Consider the following 10,136-nt stretch of genomic DNA (forward strand, 5'->3'; position numbering starts at 1 on the left):
AGATGGATGATCAGATGGATGATCAGGTGGATGAACAGATGGATGAACAGATGGATGATCAGGTGGATGAACAGATGGATGATCAGATGGATGAACAGATGGATGAACAGATGGATGATCAGATGGATGAACAGATGAATGAACAGATGAATGAACAGATGGATGATCAGATGGATGATCAGGTGGATGATCAGATGGATGAACAGATGGATGAACAGATGGATGATCAGATGGATGAACAGATGAATGAACAGATGGATGAACAGATGAACAGATGGATGAACAGATGGATGATCAGATGGATGAACAGATGAATGAACAGATGAATGAACAGATGGATGAACAGATGAATGAACAGATGAATGAACAGATGGATGAACAGATGAACAGATGGATGAACAGATGGATGATCAGATGGATGAACAGATGAATGAACAGATGGATGAACAGATGAACAGATGGATGAACAGATGGATGATCAGATGGATGAACAGATGAATGAACAGATGAATGAACAGATGGATGAACAGATGAATGAACAGATGAATGAACAGATGGATGAACAGATGAACAGATGGATGAACAGATGGATGATCAGATGGATGAACAGATGAATGAACAGATGAATGAACAGATGGATGAACAGATGGATGAACAGATGGATGATCAGATGGATGAACAGATGAATGAACAGATGGATGAACAGATGAACAGATGGATGAACAGATGGATGATCAGATGGATGATCAGATGGATGAACAGATGAATGAACAGATGAATGAACAGATGGATGAACAGATGGATGATCAGATGGATGAACAGATGGATGAACAGATGGATGAACAGATGGATGAACAGATGGATGAACAGATGGATGATCAGATGGATGAACAGATGGATGATCAGATGGATGAACAGATGGATGAACAGATGGATGAACAGATGGATGAACAGATGGATGCTATCATATCCAGTGCTGCTGATCATTGACCTCCTTCTGATGGTTTTTGTGGCCGTTTCAGCGTTCAACTTCAGCTTCGATGCAGCTTCGGCTCATCCTGAGCTGAAGGTTCAGAGCGACACGGTGACCTGGGAACCACAGGGGGTCAAAGGTCACGACCCCCGACTCAAAGGCAAAGACCCTAAGCCCAGGTGAGGAGCAGTAGAGTGTGTTCAGCTGTGTGTGGAGTTCACTGTGTCCTCTGTAGAACCAGACGGACTGAAACGGTGAAGTTTCAGTTTAAATGTTTGGACGTTCAAGGGTCGTTTCACCGTTAGAAACGAAACAATTAGAATCAAAGAAAAAAATCACATCAAGACGAAGATGAAAAGAAAGTAAGAGATACATCAACAACAAAAACAATGAAACACGATGAAAAAGGATGAAAATGACTTAAGGAAACTCTTCAACCCAAACTAGCGCTAACGGCTCAAACTTCGTAAACACCTGCTCCGATTTCTGCTTCATCTGCTTCACCTCTAAATCAACAAGTTTCCAGGACGCGAACACAGAAAGAAAAACCAAACCTTTACTGCTGACCTTATGAATGGAAACCCAAAGTGATGTAAGGGGTTTTGAAGGACCCATGTGGAGTTCCTCAGGGCTGCGTCCTGGCTCCTCTGTTCTTCTACATCTAAAGGCTCGTCTTTACGTCAGTAGAACATTTACAATTGAACCGTGTGCCATCTTTTACATTTACTGCATGAATAAATCAGCTGATCTGGTCTGATGACATGATGAAATGTGGTTATGACATCACAAACAGTCACATGATCCTTTACTGGTTGATTTTGTTGATGTTTTTTTCAGCTGTTTGTGTGATTTACACCTTTTTGTCCCTCTACAGTCTCCGTACTGAAACTGGCTCAGACTCTCAGGTAGAGAACCTCTGATGTCGCCGCACGGTTGCCTAGCAACCATGTCATCTGTTCCTCATCCACCATTTCCTGCTTCATGTCGGCCAATCGCATCACCGTTCAGTTTTAATGGATTCACAGACTTTTATTTGTTTCTTCAGGTTTAAAAACAGACGAAACAAACACTTTTATTTGTGACGTTTTCATGCCTTCGCTCGACCTCATTGGCTGTTCGTCATGTGACTTCACAGGTTTGTACCAGGACCACCGTTAACACACTGTTGTTGTTGTTTTAGCAGCAGGAGCGCCACTCCTTCGCCCAATAAGACGGCAGGAAGTCGAGCCGCCCGGTTCGCTGGCGAGTCGTACACCGTCCTGGGTAAGAACGACTAAAACGAGCATTATCCTAAAAATCCACCCTTTAAATCGTCTGAAACGTCTTTGGCTCAAACCTGTGAGTGTCCAACGTCCCCTTGGGTTGAAGATTTAAATATTCTAGAGACGCCATGTGTTTACCTGTCGTTTCCTAGGTGACCAGGAGATGAACGGTAGCTGTCACTACTGGGAGCTCCGCCCCCTGGCTGACTGGAAGTCATTCAGTGTGGGCGTGGCCTACAGAGCCAGTCTAGGCCGTTTTGACCAATTAGGAAAGAGCTCAGGTTCATGGTGTTTGCACGGCAGCCAATGGCTGCAGACGACGCTTTCTGCAAAACACAACAACCGAGCCAAGGCGCTGGAGTGGCCGCTGCCGCAGCGAATCGGAATCTACTGTGACTACGACAACGGTACAGCAGTCACATGACTCACCTGTCAGTCACACGACTCACCTGTCAGTCACACGACTCACCTGTCAGTCACACGACTCACCTGTCACCTCCTGTTTACAGGTGACTTGCTGTTTATCGACGTGGACCGTCTTCGTCTTCTTCACTCCTTCAGAACAAAGTTCACTCATCCACTGGTGCCCGCCTTCACCGTCAGTCATCAATCAGTCAAACAATAATTAATAAATAATTAATAACCAATAATCATTGATGTTTAATATCCACAAATGTCCAAATGTTGTGATCAACTCCTCTTCAAATCCTTTTTTTCCAGGTTTGGTGCGGTGGTATCTCCATAACAACCGGCCTGCAGGTGCCGAGCTTCATGGGAAATTTCCTGTCGACCAATCGGAGCCTGAGTAACCTGTCACAGTGAAGCAGAGCAGCAGCTACTTCCTGTTTTTTATCGTTATTATTATTGTGTTAATGATTATTTAATGAGTTATATTTACTAATTAAAAACGTAAGAAAATAAATAATATGTAAAATATCTGTGAATCATTATCAAATAATAACTTTATACTTTTTAAATGTTTTATATTTTCAAAATCCTAGTTTTACTGCGATTGCTTTTATTTTGAAGAATTTCTAAACTGGAGTGAAAGCTTTTATTTTGAAGAACATTTCTGAAACAAAGCTGTAGCATTTATTTTGAAATTTAAGAACTTCCTGTCACTTTGGGATGATCATGTGACTGTGACATCACACTTATTAAAAACAGAATTTGACGAAATCGTTTCTTTTTCTTTATTTAAAAACTCACATTTCTGAGAAAAATACAAAGGTTTTTTTTTTTTTATTTTTATTTTGTTTTATCAACGATTAAATCACATCAGGTGTTTTTGACCCAGAACTTAATAATTAATAATTGTAACATAATTATCAGACCCCTCCTCCACCTGTGATGTCAGCTGACCCCTCCTCCAAATGTGACATCAGCTGACCCCTCCTCCACTTGTGACATCAGCTGACCCCTCCTCCACATATGACGTCATCAGACTCCTCCTCCTGCAGCTGTTTACAGTCCTCATAGAGTCGAAAGGAGGCGAAGGCGGTGGCGAGGAGAAAGGTGGCGCCGAGGAGTAACCACCAACTGAAGGAGGAGGAGGCGGAGCCCTGAGGAGGAGACAAACAGGACTGATGCTAACTGATGTAGCCTAATGCTAATGCTAAATGTTAGGGCTAGTCAGCTACTATTATCATGCTAACAGTAACGCTAGCAGTACGGTTACCTTGGCAACGCAGTAGAGTCCAAAACAGAGGAGGACGAGCAGAGCCAGAATCTGGACGCAGAGCGGAGGACGAGAAGACTGACACATGATTGGTTCTGTCACTGCGTCATCAGCCAATCAGAACGTCAGGAACATTTGAATGACAAAAAAGAATCAGATGAAAATAAAAGAAATGAGTTCAAAGAATTTATAAACAATAAAAGAAATGAAGGAAAAGAAGGATGAAGCTGAGGAGGTTTAAAGAAGAAGAGGATGAAGAGCAGAGAGGAGGAGGGGGCAGAGCTTATATGAGCTGGAATCTGCACTGTAAAAAACAACTGTAAAAAACACAACTGTAAAAAGCAACTGTAAAAAACACAACTGTAAAAAACACAACTGTAAAAAACAACTGTAAAAAACACAACTGTAAAAAACAACTGTAAAAAACACAACTGTAAAAAACAACTGTAAAAAACACAACTGTAAAAAGCAACTGTAAAAAACACAACTGTAAAAAACAACTGTAAAAAACACAACTGTAAAAAACAACTGTAAAAAACACAACTGTAAAAAGCAACTGTAAAAAACACAACTGTAAAAAACACAACTGTAAAAAGCAACTGTAAAAAACACAGCTGTAAAAAACAACTGTAAAAAACACAACTGTAAAAAACACAGCTGTAAAAAACAACTGTAAACACAGCTGTAAAAAACACAACTGTAAAAAACACAACTGTAGAAAACACAACTGTAAAAAACACAGCTGTAAAAAAACAACTGTAAAAAACACAGCTGTAGAAAACACAACTGTAAAAAACACAACTGTAAAAAACACAACTGTAGAAAACACAACTGTAAAAAACAACTGTAGAAAACACAGCTGTAAAAAACACAGCTGTAGAAAACACAACTGTAAAAAACACAACTGTAAAAAACACAACTGTAAAAAACACAACTGTAGAAAACACAACTGTAAAAAACAACTGTAGAAAACACAGCTGTAAAAAACACAGCTGTAAAAAACACAGCTGTAGGAAACACAACTGTAGAAAACACAACTGTAAAAAACACAACTGTAGAAAACACAGCTGTAAAAAACACAACTGTAAAAAACACAGCTGTAGAAAACAAAACTGTAAAAAACAACTGTAGAAAACACAACTGTAGAAAACACAGCTGTAAAAAACACAGCTGTAGGAAACACAACTGTAAAAAACACAACTGTAGAAAACACAACTGTAAAAAACACAGCTGTAGGAAACACAACTGTAGAAAACACAGCTGTAAAAAACACAACTGTAAAAAACACAGCTGTAGAAAACAAAACTGTAAAAAACAACTGTAGAAAACACAACTGTAAAAAACACAGCTGTAGGAAACACAACTGTAGAAAACACAACTGTAAAAAACACAACTGTAGAAAACACAACTGTAAAAAACAACTGTAGAAAACACAACTGTAGAAAACACAGCTGTAAAAAACACAGCTGTAGGAAACACAACTGTAGAAAACACAACTGTAAAAAACACAACTGTAGAAAACACAACTGTAAAAAACAACTGTAGAAAACACAGCTGTAAAAAACACAGCTGTAGAAAACACAACTGTAAAAAACACAGCTGTAGAAAACACAACTGTAAAAAACACAACTGTAGAAAACACAACTGTAAAAAACAACTGTAGAAAACACAGCTGTAAAAAACACAGCTGTAGAAAACACAACTGTAAAAAACACAACTGTAGAAAACACAACTGTAAAAAACACAACTGTAAAAAACAACTGTAGAAAACACAGCTGTAAAAAACACAACTGTAAAAAACACAACTGTAAAAAAGGATCAGCTGATCCAGTCCTTGTTTTTCCTGGTGTTGAAATGTGTGGTGTTGTTTCCTGTTCAGTGGACATGAGTGTGTTTTCAACAGTGTGTTTACTGCCATTAACTGAATGAAGGAGTTTTTCTGTTGACGCTGCTTTAACTCAGATTAACTTGAAGCTAATCCACCATTTACACTAATGACTCCAACCAGAGGGAGGGGCTTAACCTGCAACCATTCAAACTAAACTAAACACTACAGCTTCAAAACTAATAATAATAATAATAATAATCATAATAATCATAATAATCATAATAATAATAATAATAGTAAATGTCTCCCATCATGCACTTCATGTTCTTCATCTATGTTTTGATTTATTTCTGTCAGTTTTTTTTTTTTTTTAATTTACTTTGTTTCATGTATTTGTTGTAAACAAAGGTCTCTTGAGTATTGACTGGTCGATCAGAGTGTAGAAAACAGACAGTAGATGTGTTTTAAACAGTTTAACATCATTTTGAGTTTGTGTCACATGATGAAGAAGAAACACACACAAAAAAAACAAACAGAAGAAGAAACAGATCCTGTCCATTCAGAGGGGAGGGGGTGGGGCCACAGGGCCTGTCTCCATGGCAACGGCACAACAGAGCCGAGTGCGGAAGAAGAAGAAGAAGAAGAAGAAGAAGAAGAAAACAGAGAAAGAACAAACAGATAAACAGACAAACAGGAGGAGCTGCAGCAGCAGGTGGGTAAACTTCATTTCCCATGATGCCTTTAAGGTAAAGTTGGGACACCTGGAGCTGCTCATCTCCATAGTTAGCCTTCAACAGCAGTACCTGATGGACACAGAGGCTCATGGGTAATGTAGTGTCGATCCCTTTCATGCACAGTGGTCACTCCAGTGGTCACTCCAGTGGTCAGTTCTCCTGTTCTCTTGTATATTCATGGGTTTGGTTGTTTTAGTTCCAGATCAGCCAACACAGTGGACACTAATGCACCATCCCATAATAATCCATGTCCATTCAGACCAGGCCTGGAACTGCTGTTCTAGATAAACCTGATCTGCACCGACAGGTTTGAGGGGAAACCAGCTGCTGATCGTTATTAGACTGTAATTAACAGTTTTTCTTGAACCAAATGTTTATTTTGTGTGTTATCTCCATGAAGCGAGTAACAACTAGTTTTAGAGTTTGATCAAATGTGACAAAATATCAGATTAGCTGCAATAAAAACATTTTTAATTCATAGTTTTTACACACTATGTCAGTAAATACAGGTTTCTTGGCTTCAAATATGAAATGCATGCTGTCCATCTGAGTGGGCTTTTTTACAGCTCCATAAAAAACAGGTTCATTAAAACCATGTTAATCACATAGTTTTGTTCCTGCCCACAGAGGAAGCATGCTTTGGTCATCCTGTCCCTGCAGACTTCTGTCCATGAGTCCTCCCTCTGTGTGTGTGTGTATACGAGCAAGGAGTGGAGGAACATGACAACAGGAAGTTTGAGACTGTAACTGAAACACAGGAGGGAATTCAAAATAAATAGTTCAAGAATTTTCATCTTGTCTTCTTATGTTGGTGTTACAGGGGTTATTTTTGTTTGTTCTGAACTAAAGAACAAAAGAAAATAACCCCGTATCATTAAAACTGAAGTTGGCCTCCGAAGAAGGGGGTGGTGGCAAATAAAAAAAAAAAAAAAAAAAAAAAAAAAAAAAACAGGGTGAAAAATCGTGTGTAAGGTTCTCATAATTCATACATGAAAGGGTTAGAGTCAGTGTTTGTCGTCCTGTAAAACACAAACCTGGTTTTTTTTCGTGTTGTTCCTCGTCTTTTTTTAAGACATTTGTCACTTATCGCAGTCAGTCACTTTATTTACTATGTGTTCAGTTTGCTCATGTTGATTCTCCTGTTGTCCGTGTCTTTGACCTGCTCATGTGATTGGTTAGATGTCATCAGTGAGGATGGCCTGTTTCCGTGGCAACAGGGAGGAGTTTTACGGAGAGGTGCTCCTATTGGACGACACAAAGCTGACTCTGACGGCGGACAACGGGCTGAAGGTCAGTGGGCGGGGCAGGGTCTGAAGGTCAGTGGGCGGGGCACAGGCTGAAGGCCAGTGGGTGGGGCACAGGCTAAAGGTCAGTGGGCGGGGCAGGGTCTGAAGGTCAGTGGGCGGGGCACAGGCTGAAAGCCAGTGGGTGGGGCAAAGGCTAAAGGTCAGTGGGCAGGGCAGGGGCTGAAGGTCAGTGGGCGGGGCACAGGCTGAAGGTCAGTGGGCGGGGCACAGGCTGAAGGCCAGTGGGCGGGGCACAGGCTGAAGGTCAGTGGGCGGGGCACAGGCTGAAGGCCAGTGGGCGGGGCACAGGCTGAAGGCCAGTGGGTGGGGCACAGGCTGAAGGTCAGTGGGTGGGGCACAGGCTGAAGGTCAGTGGGCGGGGCACAGGCTGAAGGCCAGTGGGCGGGGCTGTGGGTTGTCTTTGTGGCGGTTTGTCTGAACTGAAACGTGTGGTCGTCCTCAGAAGTCGTCCAAGGCGGCGGCCATCTTACATCAGGTGTTTTCTCACCTGAACGTGAACGAAGTCGAGTTCTTCGGACTGAGGTTCTGTGACGACAAACAGCAGACGGTAACATGAGTGTGTGTGTGTGTGTGTGTGTGTGTGTGTGTGTGTGTGTATGTGTGTGTATGTGTGTGTGTGTGTGTGTGTATGTGTGTGTGTATGTGTGTGTGTATATATGTGTGTGTGTATGTGTGTGTGTATGTGTGTGTATACGTGTGTGTATGTGTGTGTGTATATGTGTGTGTGTGTGTATATGTGTGTGTGTATGTGTGTGTGTATGTGTGTGTGTATATGTGTTTATGTTTATGTTTATGTTTATGTTTACGCATTTGGCAGACGCTTTTTTCCAAAGCGACTTACAGGGAAAACCAATTAAATCACTCAATCAATCAAATTTTATTTATATAGCGCCAGATCACAAGAAGGTTATCTCTTGACATTTTATATATAGAGTTGGTCCAAACCAGACTCTAAGTCAATTTACAGAAACCCAACAGAATCCTCCTGGAGCAAACACTTGTGATGGTGACAGTGGAAGGAAAAACTTCCCTTTAACAGCAGAAACCTGGAGCAGACCCAGACTGAGGAGGATGGACGACTGACTGGACCAGTTGGGGTGAAAGAGAGAGGGTAGAGAAGGGGAAAAAGAGAGAGCGATAGAGATAGAGACTGGGGAGAGGGGGAGAAGGGGGGAGTAGGGGGAGACACATGGAGGCGGTTGAGGATAAGTGAGTGGTGATGATGAGGGCAGGGAAGAGGCCGGACCACCGCAGCAGGTCCAGAGATAATCCTGGAAGAATCTGTGGTTGTCCTGGAAAAACCTTATTAGAATATTTAAAATGGAATGTTTGAAAGTGCTAGGACAGGAGGTGCTCTCGGAAGAGCTGGGTCTTCAGGAGCTTCTTGAAGATAGGCAGGGATGACTCTGTTCTTGTAGCACTTGGTAGAGCGTTCCACCAACGTGGAACGACCCATGAAAAGAGCCTGGATTGTCTTGTACAAGGTCTGGGGACCACCAGACTACGTTCCCCAGATGAGCGGAGTGGTCGTGGGGCGACATAAGCTTTTATCAGTGCACCTAAGTAGACAGGAGCAGACCCACGGAGAATTTTGTAGGCTAGGATTAAAGATTTGAATTTGATGCGGGCAGCTATGGGTAGACCAGTGGAACTCAATGAGTAAGGGGGTGACATGTGCCCTTTTAGGGTGAGTAAGGGGGTGACATGTGCCCCTTTAGGCTGATTGAAGACCAGACGCGCTGCTGCATTCTGGACCATCTGTAGTGGTTTGACAACACAAGCTGGGAGGCCCGTTAGAAGAGCATTGCAGTAGTCAAGACGGGAGATAACCATAGTCTGCACCAGGAGCTGGGTGGCCTGTTCGGTTAGGTATGGCCTGATCTTTCTTAGGTTGAACAGAGTGAAACGGCATGATCGGGTGACAGAGGCAACGTGATCTGTGAAGGTCAACTGATTATCAATCATGACTCCCAAGTTATGTACTACACTGGTAGGAGCCAGAGGTATGGAGTCAATAGTAATGGAGATGTCCTGCTGTATGGTTGGCTTAGCTGGGAAGACCAGCAGTTCAGTTTTGGACAGGTTCAGCTGAAGGTGATGGGCTTTCATCCATGCAGATCTGTCAGAGAGACAATCTGAGATCCGCACTGAGACTGTGGAGTCATCAGGTGGGAATGACAGATAGAGCTGGGTATCATCAGCATAGCAATGATATGAGAAGCCGTGTGAGTGGATGATCTGACCGAGTGAGGTGGTGTATATGGCAAAAAGGAGGGGGCCCAACACAGAGCCTTGGGGGACCCCCGTGGTGAGGCGGTGAACTGCAGATGTGTGCCCTAGCCAGGACACACTGA

At 42.3% G+C, this 10,136-nt stretch overlaps 1 protein-coding gene across 2 annotated transcripts in view; it reads left to right on the plus strand.

Moving 5' to 3' along the window:
- LOC115416150 (FSD1-like protein) overlaps positions 1 to 3,385 on the plus strand; it is a 9,960-nt gene extending 6,575 nt beyond the window's left edge. Inside the window, exons 9-13 of one of the 2 annotated variants that reach the window (XM_030129873.1) lie at positions 1,023 to 1,152; positions 2,154 to 2,236; positions 2,388 to 2,642; positions 2,745 to 2,833; positions 2,956 to 3,385. In XM_030129873.1, the coding sequence (XP_029985733.1) occupies positions 1,023 to 1,152; positions 2,154 to 2,236; positions 2,388 to 2,642; positions 2,745 to 2,833; positions 2,956 to 3,057 (659 nt within the window). In that variant the 3' untranslated portion in view covers positions 3,058 to 3,385. The remainder of the gene's footprint in view (positions 1 to 1,022; positions 1,153 to 2,153; positions 2,237 to 2,387; positions 2,643 to 2,744; positions 2,834 to 2,955) is intronic. The other variant, XM_030129874.1, reaches the window with a different exon arrangement.
- The last annotated feature ends 6,751 nt before the right edge of the window (positions 3,386 to 10,136 follow it).

This window comes from Sphaeramia orbicularis, unplaced genomic scaffold (genome assembly GCF_902148855.1).
Source record: "Sphaeramia orbicularis unplaced genomic scaffold, fSphaOr1.1, whole genome shotgun sequence".
Classification (NCBI taxonomy): domain Eukaryota; kingdom Metazoa; phylum Chordata; class Actinopteri; order Kurtiformes; family Apogonidae; genus Sphaeramia; species Sphaeramia orbicularis.